Below are 22236 nucleotides of genomic sequence, written 5' to 3'. Positions count from 1 at the left end.
CACACACGTGATTACAGAAGCCCCAGCTCAAATCTCAGCCAAGCCATTGGGGATGAGGTCTGGGGATGGGGAAACAAAGTCCAAGATAAGCAGGAAACGCATATGATTTTAGGCATGTGTTACTCCTCTCGTTGAAAGAGTAACAAAAGTTCTAATTTAAATTTTGCTGAATTTGATTCCAGCTAAAGTCAGAACATACACCAGGCAGGCATAGTAGTAAAGAAAAGATTCTGGGCGACCTCGTTGCAGAAGTCATTCACTTTGTCATTATAAGTCACCCGACTACTCCAAATCCCCAAGTTACGAACTTGTATTTTAAGCAAACAAGCGAACGCTTGTCATCATCAACAGAACTCATGCAACACATATGAAAATGCTCTGACAACTAAAATATAAAGAGTTCTGCGTTGAAGGGCTCCCAACTCCCTGGCAAAAGAGGACTGTTCTGGAAGAAGTTTTGTGGGTTTAAATTTAGATGGTTTGAAGTCAGTTTCTACTACTGCACATCAAGTTTAGTCATACAACCCATTAACATCAATGGGAACCATGCAACACACACACACACACACCCATAAAAGGGCTTTTAATTATATTTCAAGTCATCCTCTAAAACACCTATACAGTGTTTCATTAACCCAAGTATACTACTGCCGTTATTCAGCATTTGTTTTGCCAAAATACTCAAATCTCCTTCACAACCTGTGTGAATGGGTCAGACCACTGAATTATACAGCAACCACTGTGTACATAACTTGAAGCAAATTGCTAGAACTGGACCAAACTCTTCTAGAACAATCACAGTGGACTTCTACAGTACATAGAGCTGAATCACTCATCTTAATATCTCACTTTGGTAATACAGGTCACAGTAAGAGAATCCAATATCACCATTTTATATTTCATCTGGTGATCTATGATATTGATTTGGATGAATATGTTTACATTAGTCCAATTCTGACTGGACTAATATACAAATTTTCACAATTTGTGCACTGCTAATGCTGCTACTGTGGGACTACAATAATAACAGTGGATAATGATAGCTGGTAAACGGAGAAAGGAAGCAAAGTATTCAACCCCTTCTACAAAGAAACAATGTGATCTTAGGCTATTAACATTAATCCTGCAGGGATGAGTACAAACACCTATGGAGAGCGTGACTAATGCTTGTAACACACATCCAGAGAGAAAATTCCCAGCAAGTTAGATCAAACCATGTTATCTCTGTTAATATTATCAAACCTACACATTATTATCCAATTTCAATAGCTTCTAAATACCCCGTTCCCATTTTGGCAGTTGACTGAATTTTAGAATTCTAGTCCGGCTAGGCAGCTGCAGAAAGGCACTCGCTGTGACTGCCCTGCCATAAGAGCTCTTCATGAGAAAGGCAGTTTGAACAATTTTCAGCTAACCTTTTCACTGCTTAACAGTCTTGGAGCCTAAATTCTGGAATGTCATATAACCCCCTTTCAAGGGCTGCTTACAAACAGCCACCAAAACTCAGCAACTGAAGGTCACAATCTACCCACAACTGAATGCAAAGCAAAGGGGGGAAACTTTGGACATTGACTGCGATTGGACACAGGCTGGAGTGTTAAATTTAGATGCGGCAGTCCACTGGTTCAACTCTCCAAGAGGCCTAACCTTGGGCAAGTCAGGGACTCTTGCTGTCTGGGCTCCTTGGAGAAAAGGCAGCATATGCAAATGCACCAAGTGAAAAGCCATATCCCTTCTAGGAATTCATGTAATAAACAACACTGGTAAGGGTCAAGATGGCCAATGGGATACAGGCCCAGGAGGAAGCAACAGCTCTGAGTTTTATATAAGCAAAGATCAATTTATAGGTTATAAATCACAAACTATGCAAAAGACCAAGTGGGTTTCCTGAAGTGGGGGAGGGAAAGGTAAGTCATTGGTAATGACTTTTCTTGCATTATACTAAGCCAAGGACAGTCTCTCAGGTCATAAATATGGATTAAAAATTAAGCTCCGTTGCTATGACTTGTGTGTATCTTGCTGTCAGATCTAACTATGCAACTGGAGAGCTTTAATACAGAGGCTTTGATTCAAAGAGCCTGCAGTGTGTGAATGGATGGGACTATCGCTTGTGAGTGTATAAGGGGGGCATTTTGGCCCCCTCCCCTCAAACCCAACCAAAAGCCACTCTCTGGAAAGTCCCACCAGCTCTCTGCCGACAGGTTTTGGGATGAGAATCAAGAAGATTTGAACCTGCAATGGAAACTGGCTTTAAAAAACAACCATCCAAATGATGCAAAGGATGGCCGCAACTTTAATTCTGTGCAAGCGTCTAAAAATCTAGAGTTTGATAAGATACTCAACAAACAGTGGCCCAATTCAAGCATAACAGGAAACCATGATATGAATGAGTCATGGAAGCCTTGCACTCGCCCATACTCCCCACTCCGCGAACTGGGAGTGGGGAACATGGGCCAGCATGTTCTGAAACTAAGTTCATTTTATAAAGAATAGTCTGTTCTTGTTCTCATTGCCAGTAGCATGATACTGACCACCCTTGTACAGGAACAAAATCTCAGGTACAGCATGTGAAAACTTGGGACACACAGTTTTCACATGCAATTAAGATCCAAACTGGAGAATGGGGTAAGCAAAACACCATAAAACTACAATATATATATATATATATATATATATATATATATATAAACCTATGGTTAATGTAGCACTGTGATAAATAGAAATAAGTAGGTGGCACCCAGAATAATTTGGATAGTGCATACCTGCGTTGAAATTAAGGGATTCCTTATTTGGTCTAAAACAGTTTTCCCCACTTGCAATAGAAAAAATGCTGGCCTATAATATCACATACCACTCAGCATTTAATATCTGGTGCTGCCCCACATAGGTTGCCAGATAACACAGAGCAGAGGAGACGACAATTTTAAAGAATCTTATCATGCATTCATTCTCACTTTTTGCCCTTTCTACACCTAAAGATTATCCCAGGCAAATGGAGCAATCGTTCCTGCCTGCTCCCAGGATCCCCTGAGTGTCATTTGGATGCACAGGGATGATCCCAGGAAAAAGGCAGGTGTAGAAACGGCCTTTGTCACCTGCCTTAGGGGCCTCTCGCCAGGCAGTACATATTTTAAATTATGTATTATTATGTATGCCAGCCTTCCCCAACTTGGTGCCCTCCAGATGCAATGGACTATAACACCCAGAATCCCCTAGCCAGCTGGAAGCTGTAATCCAACACATCTGGAGGGCAACAGATTGGGGAAGGCTGATGTGTGCAGTGAAAACCCAAAATGGGTATCAAGAAATTAGAGATTAGCTCAACTTTTTTTTCTAGTTTAATTCCTCTTTCCAAACACGTTGGCCTATAAATATGAACTGGAGGCAGCCGGCAGGGCTGTTAACATTGTTTATTTACTACTTTGATCTACCATCATAATCTTCTTTAAAATGAAGAAGTTCCACACATTTTCCTATAAAGTTGCATAAAGCTTTTCATAAATTAATATTGAGGAGACAGTTTTCTTTTTTCTAGTATTTTTTTTAAAATCAAGTTCTTAAATAGCAGGAAAGCTGTAGCTGTTCTTAGATAGTTTTACAATCTTTTAAGGGGGGGATACTAAGTTACTTACTGAATTCACAGCCAAGTTTTACAATGAAGAAAATTTATGCTGAAGCCCCAAGGATAAAACTTCCTTTATTATGAGCGGATTTCTTGTCTTTAGTCTCGTCACGAACCTGATGACAAAAAATGTGAGTCAAACATTGAAGGCCTATGACATACCTTGACGTGATAATGGGCATCAAGCAGTATGTTTGCTGGCTTAAGGTCCAGGTGGAGCAGAGGTGGGGACATGCAATGAAGGAAGTTCATGCCCACAGCTGTCTCGTGGATGATTCGGAAGCGAAGCTCCCAGGGCAGTGGTTCTGAGGCCAAGAGCTTTTCCAGTGATCCTGTCTCCATGTATTCCATGACCAAGCCCACGGGCTCCTTACAGATGCCATAAACTGGAAGAATGTAGCGGAATTTTGCCATTTCCATTTTCTTGGCTTCTTCTAATAGTTCCATTCGCTCTCTAGATAGAAAGGGTAAAATACAGGACTTTAGTTCATCTTTACCAATAGTGCTTCAACTATTTATTAAGTTGACATAGTGGATGGGACATTCTTCTATTTAACTGAAATTTAGTGCATAACTCCTGATCTTATTACCAAAAGGCCAAGGATAAATGCTGCTGGACGTCTGGTAAGGGCCTTGATGAGAACCTCACTCTTCTCCTGACACTATGAAGTTGAGGAGGGGTCTCAGCACAATAAACATCAGTAGCAAGCAGGAATTATGGCTGGCTACTAAGCCACACCCAAAGTGGCTGTAAAATTAACTTGCAACTTAAAATGGTAACAGTGAGCTCTTTTACTGAAAATCCAATTAATATTGTGTTTACAAAGAAGACGTTTAACTTCTCATAATGGGAATTGTTAAAACTGTGTATAATTTATGAAGTCAAAACCATTCATTAAATGCCCTTCATACAAAAGCTAACAGGAGGAAAACAAAGGATAATCTTACATTTACTAATCTCATTTAAACAATTTATAAGAATATACATTACAATTTTGGCCCATAGATAATCATCCTATTGTTCAGATAGAAGAAGCATAAAGGTTAAACAGATAACGTTATCATAAAACTTCTCTTATTACAATCCTTTATGACAAACATAAAATAATCAGCATGGTATTGAATTTTATCTCCACTAGGGTGAAAAAGTTAGAACACAGATCTCAAGTGAATTCACTCTGAGGTTTTCACTCTCTGGATTTTAGACATTTTAAATGTCTAAAAAATATCATATTTGTACCCCACCAAGGAGCTCAGGATAGCAGACATGGGGGTTATCCCATTTTATGCTCACAACAACCCTGTGGGGTAGGTTAGCATGAGGAAGAGCATGGATGACTTGCCCCAAGGTCATCTAGCAAATTTCATGGTTAAAGATTGGCTGGGTAAAAACCCAGGTTTAGAAGTCCACCACTCCAGCCAGTAAGTCCAAGAATTTAAAATGTGTAATGAATAAAAACCTCTATACTCCAGCATAGTAAAATGGTTTCAATACCTCATGCCTTCAAAGGAAGGTGCAACAATTAATGCAAGTCAAGCCAGGCTATGGATTACAGATGGTATAGAGTTGCAACAGAAAGTTGTTCTATTTGCTGACCAATCTGATTGGCACACAGTCCAATGCATGTTTAGACAGAAAAAAGTCCTTCGACTTCCAAGAATTGTTGTATGTCTTTCTGTGTAAACATGCATAGGACTATGCCCTATATTATTTTAATCCTGTCTTTGAGGGCCAAGCCCTCACATGGCAGGTTACAAGTAAGAAATTAGAGGATTAAGTACATTACAGTTAAAACAACCCAATCATGGGCTTGCTGATATTAAACACAATGAAGCTGGTGTAATTTGAGCATGGCTGCATGCACTGAGAAGAGAAGTCAGTCGTTCAAGAAAGATAAATACAGTACCTTGAAGGCCATCACACAAAACAAGACTTCCAAGTGTGACCAACATGCAAGATCAGAAAACAGTCACCAGAGGAAATTTACTTTTCAGTAACTGCTGACTTGTAGTATGGCACTGAGCAAGCCAGATGGGCACACAACTTCCATGAGGTCTGGTTGCATGCCTCGCGAAAGGGCTTGTGAAATGTTCATACAGAGCAAACTGCGAAGGCATGCAATCCAGTCCTCTTAGTCAATCAAATGGGATTGTGCCAGCGAAAACAGGTGCACTTGGCAGAAACAATCCAGTATTGTTACCCTGTGCTGAATTTGTGCACAAGAGAATAGGCAGTCCTACTTCACATAGGAAGAGTTGGAGGGAATGGTTTTACCCATGCCTTAGTAAAGAGCTTCATTCAGGTTTTGTGAGAAATAAGTGAAATCAATGTTAGTCATTAGAGGTGGACACACATAATTAACTAGCAAGCCTGTACCTAAGACTAAGCATCTGATGCAGCAATGTTGGCTTCCAAGGTTGACGAGTCACACCAAGAAGCATGACACCAGAAAGCCAAATTTTCATAAGACTTGGGAGACCCTTTTTTTTGTTGTATGTGTCCCGTCCGTCCGTCCGTCCGTCCCCCCCCCCGGCCAGCACTTCAGCAGGGGCGTGGGAAGAGATGGTAGGGTCTCTTTCTAGTATCCACAACGGCTGCTACTACTGCCCCAAGGCAAATATCCTTCGAGAAAATTGCCTTTGAAGAGAAACACTAAGGTGCTTTGACATGACATAGAGGTAGGGAGTGTCAATGAACAAACAGAACTAGCACTTGCCCCTAAGCATACATAACTCATCAAGCTACAACTAGCTTGGGATACAAGATGCAGAACATTTATCTAACCACTGAGATGGAATTAGTGAAGATGGTCTGGCCACTCACCACTTTTAACTTCATGTAAAATAAAAGCTGCAAAGTCACAAACCAGTTTACAAAACAGCAGCTTCAGACAAGTGCTAGTTCCACTTCTTGGGGAGCCCTTGGGCAAGATACTCTGAGTGCCCCCTTCTTTTTCCTCTTCATCGGCCTCACCTTACAGAGAAAGAAGACCATGCATGTGGACATTGCTGCTCCTTGCACAGTTTGCTCACCTGGAGAGGGAAGGAGCAGCAGGGATTGGCTGCTCCTTCCCTGTTGAGCAGGGACCTCAACTTGGGTGTGGGACTTGGCAGGGATCCAGCAATGCAAGTGATACCGTACATCCATATCCAGCCATTGAAGACCTTCTTGCTAACTTTGGGCAAACACAGGTATTGAAATTCTGAGTTTAGTATTTCAAACACCTCACTATTAAAGGAGGGGGGAAGCTTGATGGAAACTTGGAAGGATCAAAAAGATTGCTAGTGAAGATTCAATGGTTTATCAATATTTTCTGATTCAAATAATAATTGCTTTGAGGATTGCAAAGTTCTGAAACTTGGGAACATTGTATGGGGGAGAGAATTGGAAATGGACAGAGCACTGCTGCAATTATTTCTGTTGACAAGAGAAAGGCAGTTGCCTGTTAAGAGGAAAGCTATATGAACAGGGTGAGATCTAAGGAAGTTCTTCCCTGCTTTATGACTCATTTGCCAGGCCAACGGGAGAATGGAAAGTAGTATCATCTTGAATTAGACTAACATTCAAACTACTACCCCATCTTGAATATTTCCAAACTTTTCACCACATTGAAACTACTATATTATCAGAGAACATAGCAGGTACATAAAGGAATGTCAAAAGATTCATTCATTTGAAATTACTCATGCTCAAAATATGTATGTATTCTATTTGATTAAATATCAGAAGGGAGACAAATATGTGCACATTTCATCTTTTAATCTCACCCTTAACAAAGGAAGAGCTATTTTGAACAGTCCTTCCCCAACCTGTGTTGAGTTACATCTCCCATTATCCCCCAAAACTGGCCATCCTGGCTGGTGAAAATGAAAGTTGTAATCCAACACATTCAGAGGGCACCAAATTAGGGAAAGCAGGACTACACACATTCAGCTGCACCGAGAGCCTGAGCACATGGAGGGTCTATATGCATACCCCTTTCACGCATTCATAGAATCATAGAATAGCAGAGTTGGAAGGAGCCTACAAGGCCATCGAGTCCAACCCCCTGCTCAATGCAGGAATCCACCCTAAAGCATCCCCGACAGATGCTTGTCCAGCTGCCTCTTGAAGGCCTCTAGTGTGGGAGAGCCAACAACCTCCCTAGGTAACTGATTCCATTGTCGCACTGCTCTAACAGTCAGGAAGTTTTTCCTGATGTCCAGCTGGAATCTGGCTTCCTTTAACTTGAGCCCGTTATTCCGTGTCCTGCACTCTGGGAGGATTGAGAAGAGATCCTGGCCCTCCTCTGTGTGACAACCTTTTAAGTATTTGAAGAGTGCTATCATGTCTCCCCTCAATCTTCTCTTCTCCAGGCTAAACATGCCCAGTTCTTTCAGTCTCTCTTCATAGGGCTTTGTTTCCAGACCCCTGATCATCCTGGTTGCCCTCCTCTGAACACGCTCCAGCTTGTCTGCGTCCTTCTTGAATTGTGGAGCCCAGAACTGGACGCAATACTCTAGATGAGGCCTAACCAGGGCCAAATAGCGAGGAATCAGTACCTCATGTGATTTGGAAGCTATACTTCTATTAATGCAGCCCAAAATAGCATTTGCCTTTCTTGCAGCCATATCACACTGTTGGCTCATATTCAGCTTGCGATCTACAACAATTCCAAGATCTTTCTCGTTTGTAGTGTTGCTGAGCCAAGTATCCCCCATCTTGTAACTGTGCCTTTGGTTTCTATTTCCCAAATGTAGAACTTGGCATTTATCCCTATTAAATTTCATCCTGTTGTTTTCAGCCCAGCACTCCAGCCTATCAAGATCACTTTGAAGTTTGTTTCTGTCTTCCAGGGTATTAGCTATCCCACCCAATTTTGTGTCATCTGCAAATTTGATCAGCGTTCCCTGCACCTCCTCGTCCAAATCATTAATAAAAATGTTGAAGAGCACTGAATGCTCTAAAGCCAGCAGGTACATTTCCTCTCCTCCTCTCTGCATGTTCAGCGAATGCAATTTTGAGTGTAAGAATGAGGTTCTCCCCTATTCCATATTGCTGATCGGCCTTGCTTTTTTCAGGCTAACATAGACAATTCAACAGCCCTTATTGTTGAATATACTTCTGAATTAACACCTTATACCTGCATTTACCCAACCCAGTGCCTTCCACAGGTGTAGCACTACAAATTTGAACCCCCCAAATAGAGACAATAATACTTCTTGACATAATTTGCGGTGCCATACCAGGTATTCATCAATATGTGCAATAAAAGTAATAATGAGAAAAACCTGAAGCAATATAACCACCTTCTGCATCCTTTCTCTCCCCTCTTATAAGCTTGATTGTTCCCTTTGTATTCTTAAAAGAACCTTTGTCTCCTTGTATTTATATGCATCTACCTTTATTGTAATGCCTAAAGGATTGTACTCTGCAGATTACAATTAAGAAAACTGGCTAGACAAGCAGTACAGCTTTAAAAGTGTATGTTTCTAGCATCTGCTTCCTGAGAGAAGCCAGTTAAATGCTTCATTATTACTCCAAAGGGTGAAAGAGATAATGATCCAGCAGTAGTCGGTAAAAAATTAAACTTGCGTATTTAATCTCTGAACAAGCTACATGAACAGGGCATTAAAGGACTTGATCTGGAGCATTCCATCGAGAAGAATTCCACCTATTTCAATTTTCCTAGTTGAAGGTGGCCAACCTTATCTATAAACCGTTTATAACAGGTCCCAATTCTAACCTCAAAGAATTATTATCACTACTCAAATGTTATGTTTGGGGGATAAGCTCTCCAAGTTGGGAAATTTCATGGGCCCACTAACAATAGGAAGCTGCCTTAAACTGAGTAGGTCCATCTAGCTCAGTACTGTCGACATGATACTAACTGGCTGCAGCCAGCCTTACTGGGAGATGCCAGGGATCAAAACTGGGACCTTCTGGATGCAAGGCAGGTGCTCTACCACTGCGCCCTTTCTCTTAATCAAGATAGAGGAGTCATTTTGGATGAGATTGAGTGTAAGATTCCTCATAGCAGATTTTTTTAAATCTTGGTTGAAAGCAGAAGCTGCCTCTATTGTGATTTTCATACTACAGGCTGCAGGAAGTAATTACGATCCATGAAGGACTTGTATAGACAAGTACAGGTGAGTAGAAAGCAGCAACTTTATGCCAACACAACTAATAACCTTTTCTTTGGTTCTACACAGTTTATATCTCACCAAGACTGTTGGCCACATTTGAAGGAGCCCACGCTGTCTATTTTGTGCCCTTTGGTTACTGAACAGAGGTCTGTTCTCAAATTGTAATATATTTTGATTGTCACCAATATATGAACCTTCTTCTGCTACGAATTTTCAAAACGCGATCTGCACGGCCACTTTTTAATTCTGGTGACATGATCCTGAGCATTTTACAGCAGTTTTTTTACACATGGAACACATCAATTAAATATTGCAACTTGAGGGGAAGCTGCAAGCCATGATGCCCCAACTTAATTCCCTTTCCAAGGAAGGCACAGAATTGAAATCTTATCTTGCAAAAGCACTCAAAACTACATCTCTATTCCCCTGCACTCACTCTTTATGAGAAATTGGCTTTAGGTACCATGCAAACACTGGCCTCATTCGCACATAATCCCAAAACATGGATGTGTGTCCAATGTTAGTCTAACTTAAGCCTTGTTTATTTGAATGGACCTACTCTTAAGAATTATCATTGGATACAGACCATGATTTAGTGGTATCACAACAAGCCACATCTAGCCTCCTCTGGTACAGCTGGGAGGAGTTTGGAAACTTTTTCTATTTTAGATTAAACATAGCCTATTATGACATTTGGAATTGGACAAACTGGGTTGTATCCAATGCTATCCCTCCCTGCACTGATGGAAGGCTCTTTGATCCAGTGGAGTCTTCTGTGAGTGGTAATTGGAATGGTGGTGATTTCTACAAATCCCCTTTCTTCTACAGTCCCCAAGGCTACATTGGCAGGCTCCACATATTTTGGGAATCACATTCAGTTGGGAACCAAAACTTGTTGCTATAGCTTTATTGAGTCTGTGACCCCCCTTGTGCAAAACTGACATGGGGATTAGAAAGGTGGTGGTGGTGGCTTTGTGACATCACAAACACTAACCAATCAACACTATCCAGAGGTGGTTTGTGTTGCCAACTGGCAGAACCAGTTTCTTTAGAGTTTGACATTGGAGAGAGATAACATTTGGATTAAATGCACTGAAGCAGCTTTTGAACAGGCCCCACTGCTCCAGAAATGTTACACCTGGCTTCACCTTGCGGGTTCGGATGCTTATCTGCCACCACCTTTTCAAGCTCTGCCATGGCAGTTCTGCCATCTCAACAAGTACATTTCAGAGACTGATGGTGTTACCTTTGCCAGAACCAGTTGAATACTACTATATGATCTGATGTTTGAAGTTTGCATTTCAGTAAAAATAGATCAAGTTATCCAAAAGGTAACATTTTGAGAAACTGAATAGAATTTCTCATCTATATCACCTTAGACATGAAGTGAAAGGTTTCTTGGCTGTATACCCAGTCTTTTTTACTCCTGGCTCAGAGATTACATTTCATGCATCTACAGAAATGCAAAAAAAGGGGAAAGGATTTATATTACAACTATAGCATTCTTTTTACCATGGCTCCAGCTCAATTTGCTATCTGTCTAGTTAAAAGTCATCTAATTGTTCCTGGAGTTCTTCCTCTAATATCTGCTTGAAAAAAACAAAATAAACCTCTAATAAATTGGCCTGTAATAGCCACTAATTCAGTTACTCAAACTAGTTGAAGTAACACAAACTGATTTGAACACTGAAGAGTTAGTGTGAGATGCTTTAACTATCTCAGAAATAATATACTTGAGTGTCGATAAACTAAAGGGATACAGAGCAAGGTGAAAGGTGTTTGCTAAACAGGCAGAACACCTTATTTGATCTGTATATACTTCCAAGGAACATGGTTACATAAAATGCTATATGTTCGGGTTTGCCCAAGTTATGGAAGATGGCCTGTGTCAACAACAACAAAAACACACACACACAAAACCCCAAGAAGGTACCTCACTCATATGATATTTGGGGCCCCATCATCACTGTAGAAAGTATGGATGCATTCATCTGTCAAGCTCAACTTCACTCAGGTTACCATTTTTCTAATACCAAGTTTGTTCCATCCCAATCCACATAGGATTATGTTGTGTGTGTTTTTAAGGTAGCATGAAAAATTGTGGAAGTTTTAACCTGCATTTTTCTACATATCTTTCATACGCATTTCCTCAAACATATACATATTGAATGAGTATGAAGGATTTGTACATATTTGCAAATATATGCACTTCTGTGCACTTTTTTTGTGAGCTTCATTGCAACCTTCAGAAATGTACGGATTTCAGCAGCAAGCTGCATTCCATTTTGTGTTTAGGTTCAGGAAGTGCAAATTTGCTAAGTGCACTCTGAAATGCAACTGAACAAATGTTTCACCCCTTCCTAGAAGAAAGTGCAACAGGCTTTATTTACACTTTGACCTTCCCTAAATCATGACAACTGTTTAAACATGAGCAAAACCAGGCTGAGTTTGTGGCTGTACTCTCCCCTCAACTATGGCTCAAAGACAAGAGCTCAAAGGAAAATAGATGAACATATATAGCAGCCCTCCACCCCACAAATCTTTTGGATTGGTGGGCACATTTGGAATTGAGAGAAAACATATGGTGCTCTCACAAAATGGCTGCCATATTCTTTTAAGCCAAATAAAAATGGAGCAGCCCTTCATTTTGCAGCACACCAGCCTCCAAGTTTTTTTTTTCCATTTAAAAAATCTTAAGGAATAAAATACAAATCAGGCAGAGGGGCAGGACAGTGGGTGCCAAGAGGTGCTGTGGGCACCACATAGGACCCTGGTACATAGCATACTCGAAGGTGGCTGTTGCAATGGCTTTAGAGAACCAAACTTACCAAAGAGAGAGCAAAGGTTTTCATGTGACAGAACAACATGGACAAATAGGGAGTAGCATCCTGGACCCAAACACTGCTAGGTATTAAGGAGCAGCTTGCATTTCCACAAAGCAAACTTCATGCCACTTTAGGGAGGCCCACCTCATATCTACCAACCAATGACAACATTTAGGAGAAATGTAAATAGGCTGTAGGTAAAATCTCTTTGTAGCTGGGGCTGGGCAAGCCTTAGTTTTCCATAGAGTAAAGGCTAACAGTTGCCCCCATTGTAGCTACTATCTGAAATAAGCCCTCCCCTCCCCTCCTCCTCCTCCGTATCTGTCACTTTGCTGGATTATTCATATTTCCTTGCCACTTTAAACTCATTTACATTAACAAATTAAAAGTAATAGATTACATGGATATATATTTTTTAAAAAGAAAATTATCTGTGCCAGATATTGTAAGACAACTTGCATTTAATTTGGCCACTTTGCCACACAATAGAGAGATGCCAGTCAATTTACTGGCATTTTAAAAATAATAATAATGAGGCCTTTAGGATCTAATTTTATTAATTGTTATGAATTCTTTTTACAAGTAACCATTGTGATTTCCAGCTACATACTGAAGTCTCACGGTTTGCAGCACTAAGTGCTTTGCAACTGATTGGCCAACATGAGGACATGCTGTTATCAAAAAGAGCCCTTTACATAACAAGCTATGCTGCCAACACAAAACAAGTAACAAAGACCATGACAAGGAGAAACCCTCAATATGTACAAGGGATCTTAGTACTCTCTTTCTCACTCCTAATGTGTCATCTGAGTGGACCTGGCCACTCTGCATTGAACTTAGCAAGGAGGAGTCGGCAGTAACATCTGTTATGCACTGTCTCACTTCCCAAAAGTCCCATGGAGAATAGTAATTGCCAAGATATTATTACCTTGCCTTAAAAAGCAATAATGTTGTGCATGTGTTGCCAATAGCAACACTGTTCATGTGACAGAAACGCACATAGACACCTGTGCTGTGATCACATTGGCTGGATCAGAGTGGTCTCCTTGTTTAGGAGACTTTTAGAGAACCTATTTTGAAAGGGACAATTCCTTATTCCAGAGTAATTAGTTAGTGAGAAGTAAAGACTTAGAGAGCCTTTATTTCATGCATAACAGCTTCCATTTCTGCAGTTTTTCTACCTTATGTGTAGTAAACACATGATACAACTTGTTTAGAGTTTAAAGAACATATACTCAAAAACTTTTATAGAATACAACTTATTCCATGTCAAGAATATTAATAACATCCTGCAGTAGCCCGATCCACAATCAAGAAAAGCCGAAGTTACTTTCCACTGTTTCACTTGCTGACTCAATATAGTTATAATGGTTCAACACACACACATACACACACACTGGTCTGGTTCAGACAACACACTAAACCATGCTGCTTAACCACAAAATGGTTCCATTAACCATTTTGTGGTTAAACAGCATGGTTTAGCGTGTTGTCTGAACCAGGCCACTGTCATTTCAAACAGACAACTGATGTAGCAAGTGTTAAGGATTCACACTTGAACTGCTACCAGATTTGCAACTTATTTTAGCCACATTAGAGGATCGTCATAAAATTAAAAACTCCCTGTTGTGAATAGCTTTGTAGCACACATTTATACAGCATGAATAATAATAATAATAATAATAATAATAATAATAATAATAATGAACATCTACGGTCTCTCCATCATAATTGATAACAGATGTTACAACCTAAAGATCACAAAGCCTAAATAATGCTTACTGATGTTAAGCAGAGTACCTGAGAGCAAAATGGAGATGACAACCATAATGAGGCAGCCATAGTAAAACTCAGCACTGTGGAACAATTCACAGAGGCCAGGCACAACTCTGGAGAATCCCAGTACTCCAAGTTCAATAAAGCTAGAACAGTAAATACAACATGCACATACTATGATACTATCCTCTCTGCTGGATTGCACACTGCCATTTCTCTGGACTCCAGAGAGGTTCTAAACTAGCAGACCATCTTCTGGAACTTGAAGGAAGAAATGTTTTCAAAAGAATGCTTAACACATGGAAAACTGTTCTGTTACCCAAGAATTATTTCTCTCTTCTCCATTCTTCAACAATGACCTTTGTGAGACCCTTACAAAGGCTGGAATAATAATAATAATACCTGAAGACACTTGTGTTTAAACATCAATGGAAATCAAATCATATTAAGTGGAATTCTCAAATGTGAATGTGTTAAGAGTTAGCAAACCTAAAGACTTGCTTGGATCGGAATAGCAGTTATAAAAATTCATCCAGCTATGACATAGTGATCCTATCTCAATATGAACAATTTGCCAATATATCACAGATTATCCATGTGATAAAGACCCCTCAATTGCATACGGTCTTGCAGTCTTACCATACCACCTTCTACCAACACAGGTTTGGGGTTTTGTTTTGTTTGTGTTTGTTTGTTTAATGTTACAATGGGCCTGAAGAGAGAAGCGCCTGCTTACATGCCATTTCATTTGTTTGCACTTCAAAAGAAAGCACCCAAAGCACTTCCTGCTTTTGTGCTGCCTATTTTGACCTCTGGAGCTGCAACAGGCATAGTTCAGTATCACAAGCCAAAACATGCCTGATTAAGGCAGGGCCTAATGTGCTGGGAACTGCTCCCAGCCAAGAGCGCAGGACATTTAACTAAGCAAGCATGAAGTTCTTACTACCAGCTTGCCTGAAGTGGTTAAACAACATCATCATCACCACAACAGACCCACCCAGGACACTGTAGGGGAGTCTTCCCCAACCTGGTGGTGCCTTCCAGATATGTTGGGACTACGAACTCCCACCATCTCCAGTCAGCGCAGCCAATTGCTATATTGGTTGGGATTGATGGAAATTGTAATCCAACACATCCATTGGGGAGAAAAACCTGTGGGTGATGGACTACATAGAGGGTACTGGAATTGCCTTTAACTTCCGCATTAGGTATGGCAAAGGTCATTAGTTTGAAGCAGCAGGTTTAACTACTATGTCCCCGTTCAGAAGCCACTTTAAACCATGGCTTTAGCCATGGTAAATAAAGCAAAAAGCCTTATTTACTGTGGTTAAGGCCATGGTTTAAGGTGTCTTCTGAACACAGCCCGGCTTTCTGGCTTAACCACCATGGTTAAAGCCATGGTTTAAAGTGGCTTCTAACAGGCCCTATATTTAGTCACCATTTATGAAGGAGCCCGTCTGCTCATTGTGGTTGGGTCCCTGACACATCATAGCCCATCTTCAAAATGCATTCATTGAATGCCTTGAACCTGCATCTTTAGTGGTGTTAAGATAACTTGCTTTCATTCCTTTTGCACAGCATGTTGCCCTGCCCAGCTGGGGTGAAAGAGACCCATAATCCTTCACTTACTTGGATAAAAATGTTAACATCATGGTTTATTCATTACTGAATCACACATTGTTCTTTCCAAATCTGAGATTAGTTTACTTCCTGCAGCAAGCCATTTTTAGGAACAAAAATATTCATTGTACCTCTTAAGCTATACCAACAGAATACAAACGCTATTGCAACAATGGCCTTTGTTCAAAAAGGACAAGTTAGCGCCACATTTCCTATATTCATTTATTAAATTTATATCCCACTTTTCTACCAAAAATGTCACTCAAGGCCAAGGCCTTAACACTGATGTCTAGCCTGTTTGGAAGGCAAGGCCCATGTGTAGGAGTTACTGTAAAAGGAGTACAGAATCCAATCATCCCATGTAAACTATACCCCATGTCACTTGGAATATGGATCTCATATCCCACTCCTAGCAATCCCTACTGCTAAGAGTCACTGAGGAAGTTAAGAGCCAGAGAATTCATCCTCAGAGACCAAATACCATAGGTCCAAAAGTCTATACTCTATGTTATTATACAGAAATACTAAGGAAAAATCTGGGAAGGATAAAGAAATGTTGGTGAACAATTGTGTGCAGCTTGACAACTTGCATATTCCTCATGGAACCGAAGGTATGTCCTTGAATCTTTATGCCCACGTAAAGCTTGCATTTTTTCACTATTGCTTTTTCAAGGGCTAGATTTTTAAAAAATTGTTTGACATCCATCAAAATAGTAGCAGCCAGTTAACTCTTCTACACAACTATTGTATAACACTGGTGGAACATCAAATCACTGGTATTAACTTCTACCGCGAGTATTTTATGCACTTCATGCACATAATTTAGCTTATTAACACATAACATCACTTAATTATTTACAGTGGTGCATAATATGGTTCTTTCATGACTAGAAGATGTTAACATAAATTTGAAGGTTTTTTTTTTATTGTTTTTAGAACATTCTGAAGTAGTCTCACTGAACAGTTGGGGAATCTAAGCAATTCACTGGATCCAAAATGGAGATAAGTAAACTTATGAAGGATATATTCTGTGTTTCATATTCTAGTGCTCACTTGTGGCTCAGCAAATTCTGGAGATGACCCAAGATTTGTCACCCACTGACCCAAGATTTGTGTCCCAATTTTCCCCTTTGTGTGGATCGGAAGTCAAGCTATTGGGAGATATGGAACTGCACCCAACATGGATGACTTGGCAGCAGATGAAGACTTCCTCTTCTCAGAGAAACCTTTCCACACCTGCTGTGGGCATTACAAGATGGTAGAGAATCTGGAGTACATTTTCAGATGGACTTTCTAAGCATCTGCAGGGTGACAGCAAGATCGGCCATGTCCAGCAGTCACCGTGTGAAACCTGACAAGACATCCTAGAACAAGTCTTCCCCAACCCTTCACCCCCTAGACATGCTAGCTTACCATCTTCCATCATCCCCAGCCAGTGCCCATGCTGGCTAGGGATGATGAGAACTGTAGCCCACAAATGTGGAAGGTTCCAGTTTGGGGAAAGCTGCTCTAGAATATCCACAACATTCCCCTGGAGCTGCACACTATGGAGAATGGTCGATCATGGCAGGGAACCGTTTATTTTGTTTAGCCTGCCTGCCACCACCAATCTTACGATGGATCTCCAGGATTCTGTGAAGTACTTATATGTCTATCCTGCAAAATTTCTGCACAGTGCGAAAATAATAATTTCACTTAGGATCAAAGACTTCGCCGCCCCCTCCTCCTCCAGATCAGGATGAGAGAGTGTTCCTTTGCCTGCAACTTATGGTTTAACTGTTGAAGCTACCTCCTTTCTGCTTGTGGAACAACACAGTTTGAATTATGTAGCTTGAGATGTGGGGATTAGTAGTGGATGGGCCTAAAAACAGGCAGGGGATCAGGCTAGATTACCTCTGAAGCTTCTTTTCGGAGATGGACACATCACTAATAGCAATAATTTTGATGGCAAAACACATTTACATGTATAGCAGTGAAGGCTGGTGGCTCTGATGACAATGGAGCGGTGAATCTGCTCTGGATTTCAGTGAGCTTTAATGGAACTATCTGAGGCTGGATAGCTCCTTTAGAGTCCTGACTGAAACCTACAGCAGATTCACCACCCCACTGAGATCAGAGCCACCAGCCTTCACTGATACACAGCAAAACACAGTTATACCAAAAGGACTTTCCCCTCCCCTCAAGAAGTACTAGGTCAGATATCTTGGTCCATAGATTGGTAGTGATTTGTTTTGCAATAAGTAATGATATCAATCAAATTCTATGACAACGTTTTACACTCAAGTCAGAATGATGTACAAATTAGTCAATTATTAATTAATGCCTTCACATATGTGGCCAAGTAGTAGTGAATTTTGAGACCAGTGCTTGCAGACAAATTGGTCCTACAAGAACCTGTTTCAGTTTTTCTATGCCTATAGGATTTACTCACATTTCCCCTGTGAAAGAAGGATATTTCATGAATTTTAAGTCTGACAAATACCTATTAATGTAAGATATGATTGCAGCCTATAAATACACATATCATTCATATGATATGTGTATTTATGGGACCTTTACAACTGTCAGAGGATCTAGAACATGTTTCTGGGTACCTCTGAGGCAATGGCAATACAGACATTCATCACTTGCACATCATACGAGATTTGACTTTTATAGCTTGTTAAAAGAGTTTTGTTTAGCAGACTTGGGTACAGCAAATAAATGTAGATAGTGATCAGTTTAATCTTTTTGATGGCTATGAAGTTGCCCCAAGAGAAGAGGTGGCCTAGGAGGCAGAACCTCAAATTAAAAAGGAACTTTTATAGGTTCTCAGATCAGAAGCCAAATAGTTGTGATCTGTTGCCAAAAGCAGTTCAAGATATTACATCCACACCCCTTCAAAAAAGAAGAAAAGAAATCCATGGGAGTTTTGTCACTTACTTCAATTAAGTATGCTTTATAACTCAGGCTGCAATCCCAAACACACTTTGAACATTTGGAAACTACATTATACCAGGACAAGCCTATTTGTCTACTGGGCTCCGCCTGGGAGCCGCTCTCCTGGGCCTCCACCTGAATATATCTTTTCCTTCACCTGCCACTTTGCGCCTTCTAGGGCACAATCCTATGCATATTTAGATAGAAAAAAGTTTTACAATTCCCAGCATTCCCATTTATGCATCCTTAACTGAAGATGCCAGGGACTGAATCTAGGACATTCTGCAACACATGTGCTCCACCATGGGTGTGAGTCCCAATCAACAAAGAATTCCAAAAACCTTATTAGAGTAATTAGGCCGCCAAACGATCACCAAAAGATGTGCACGTTTTGGAGATCTCCACAGCTCTTCATCTGGGAAGATGTTATAAGAAGGGGGGGAATAGGAGAGAGAGAAATACCTTGATGGGACTTGATCTTCTGCCTCTCTTCTCCCCCACCTCCACATACCTGTGGGTTTTTTTTATTAGATCTTCCCCGATTAAGAGATCTGGAAAACTTGCACATTTTTAATCTTTAGGTTGGCCTATTGAAAGCTATTACACTAATACGGTTTTGGAATTTTATTTCTGGTCAAGAGGTGCAACTTTTGCTTTTTGTGACCGCAGCAACACAGTGGCACTTGCTCCTGGGTAAATATGCGCAGGGCTTCTCTATTGAGGAGCAAAACAGGCCTCTGCGAACCAATCGGCCATTCTCAAAGGGCAGCTTAACTCTCCTAGGAATGTTGCTAACGGTTCTCCGGGAAAGCAAGGCGGCCCAGGGCTCTCTGGCCCACCTTCGCATAGAAACAAGCCCCATCAAAACCAGTGGGCTTTGGATGCTTAGAGCGGGAGGGCACGACGTTTTGCAACTTGGCTTCCCCTCCCCTCCCCCACCCCCACGGTCAACCGCTTGACTCGGACCATTCAAGAGCAGCCCTTTAGAACGGATGAATGCATTTCCTCCCTCCCACCCACCTATGTCATGCCAGCTTCAACCCAGAAAAGGACGAGCGCCTCTCCCTCCACGGACATGCTTTGCATGCCGCCTCCTCTCCCTTTGCAGAACAACCGGTCCTTTCCACTCTCCGAAGCACAGCCCTGAAGGGAATGCGAGCCGGGCAAGAGCCGCGCAGGCAACGACAAGCCGATCGCTCCTAGCGCCCCTTAACTGCTGCCAAAGCGCTTCGCTTATAAATGCAGCCTCGCTTTTATTAAGCAAATGCATTACAAAGGGGCTATTAGCACAAAGAGGCAGGCAGATTTGCCTCGCTGTGCAAAAGCCTCCTTTGAAAGCCGACAGCTCCGTCTAATGAAAATAAGCGCTTCGCCGCACGAGGCGCGACGTCCAGAGGCAGGAGAAGAACTTGCTCCGAGCCACCTGGGGACCGTGGGAAGCGCTTGAGCCGTGTGCTCGACTGACTGCTGGGGAACGAGGTCACTATAGTACATCGTCCGAGTGGAATCACGAAGCTGAAGCACGCGCAAGGCTTTGGGTGCTTCGCCTCGATTTCGATCCCTTTCGATTTCCTTCGCGAGTAGGCGGCTCAGCAAACAGGAATTTAACCCCTGTACCCGCGCTAGAACACGCAAAAGCAAACAACCAGGAGAAAACGGATTTTCCTCCACACTTCTTCAACGCCAAACATTCAATGCCAAAGTCAGAAGAGCAGAAGAGACGCGCTTTTAACTACGCAGGTCTGCTTAAGAAATCCATTATGGCCAATTAATTCCGAACAACCTCGCCCCCCCACCCCAGTCAAGCAAAGGAAACCCGCCCCGTCACTAAAGGTAGGGTTACCATGATATAAGCATGGTTAGGGAGGGGGGTATCATTATTTTTAAGACGAAACATCAGCTACACCCAAGTAAACAAAACACCTGCAAACACTCAAAAGCCAGCAACTGCTGGAACCTAAGCACGCTCACTCGGAATTCGTAGGGATTCCCTGCGAAATAACTCGGCATGGCAGCTTTACTCTGGAACTGCTCAGAGGCAAACGGGCCTGTTGCAGAAGCGCAGGCTTGGAACTTAAGGCGCAATCCTATGCATGTTTAGACAAAGTCCACCCCTCCCTCCTCAGCATGCATGCACAGGATTGCACCATTAAACACTTGCAGGACCGCCCGGAGTTTCGCAGCGGTTTTGAGCAGCAGCAACAGCAGCTCGACGGCTTTTCCCCCCCAGACACCTCGCCGCGGAGCGGCCCCACGAAACCGAGGGAACCGCTCCACAGCGCAAACGCTTCGAGGACATTCGGAAAACTGTTTCGATGGTTGCAACGCCGTTTGCCTATTTCTCAGGGGTATCGTTTTTATGCCAGACCCTCCAGGAGAAGCCCCGCACACACCGCCCCGCCTCCACAAAATGCCAACCCCGTGATCGAATCTTGTTCCAGGCAACGAACTCCTCACTGCCCCGCTGCCTGCAAACTCCAAAGCTTCGCAGCATTTCAGGTCGAATGTGCCAAGCCTGGCAAACGCTCGGCTTCGCCCGAAATCGCTCGGTTTGGATGCCCGCCCCCCCCCACTCGCGCCGGTCATTAACGCCCCCCGTAGCGCAGGGTCCCGAGCCGGGCGGGCACTTACTTCTCATCCACATGCAGGCTGGGCGAGCACTTGATGGCGAGCCAAGTTTTCCAGTGTATGTGGCGGACTTTGTAAACCTGCCCGAAGCCCCCGGAGCCGATCTTCTCCCAGCTCACGAACTCGCTGGAGTCGAAAGTTTTCAGCAGCCCCATGGCCAACGAGGAGCGACCCTCCTCCATGGGGCCCCTGAGTAATCCCTCCGCAGCGAGACAGCCTGCCGCCCGCTCTCTCCCGAGCCACTGAACTGCCTGCCCGGCTGGCTGCACTCTGCCGCGGCCCCAGGTGACTCAAGGTGTACTCATGCCCCAGCGGCCATGACGTCACTTCCGGGGTTCACTTCTTGCTGCGCGAGGCCAATCAGCAGAGGGAAATGGCAAAGGCGGGGTGCCGTTGTAACAGGACAGCTGTTGCAAAACTGCGTGCAGGAATGATAATAATAAAAAGGAGACAGCTTTCCCATTGAAAGGCAGCGGAGGCGGAGGGCAGGTTCGGTTCATGTTGCTTCTAGTGAAGCTGGCGTTGCAATCCTGTTTACACTTCCCGAGGAAGACGCTTCCCCGAATGGGACCGGCATCTGAATAGACATGCCTAGGGCTGCACAGTTATTTTATACTGCCCAAGAGCCCAAACTCTCTGGGCAGGTCACAAAACAAAACTTAAATAACAGTAAAGCATAATAGAAAAACCTGAAATTTAAATCAGAATGAAACTAGCGTA

General features: G+C 42.3%; 1 protein-coding gene across 1 annotated transcript in view; it reads right to left on the bottom strand.

The window, feature by feature from the left end:
- The window catches only part of RIPK4 (receptor interacting serine/threonine kinase 4), a 32303-nt gene extending 10541 nt beyond the window's left edge, over positions 1 to 21762 (bottom strand). The window contains exons 1-2 of the mRNA XM_063126600.1: positions 21520 to 21762; positions 3785 to 4076 (exon numbers count right to left, since the gene is read on the bottom strand). Of these exons, the coding sequence (XP_062982670.1) occupies positions 3785 to 4076; positions 21520 to 21698 (471 nt within the window). The 5' untranslated portion in view covers positions 21699 to 21762. The remainder of the gene's footprint in view (positions 1 to 3784; positions 4077 to 21519) is intronic.
- Between the last annotated feature and the right edge of the window lie 474 nt (positions 21763 to 22236).

This window comes from Elgaria multicarinata, chromosome 5 (genome assembly GCF_023053635.1).
Source record: "Elgaria multicarinata webbii isolate HBS135686 ecotype San Diego chromosome 5, rElgMul1.1.pri, whole genome shotgun sequence".
Taxonomy (NCBI): Eukaryota; Metazoa; Chordata; class Lepidosauria; order Squamata; family Anguidae; genus Elgaria; species Elgaria multicarinata.
The sequence above is the reverse complement of the archived record's forward strand: the minus strand, read 5'-3'. Positions and strand labels throughout refer to the sequence as shown.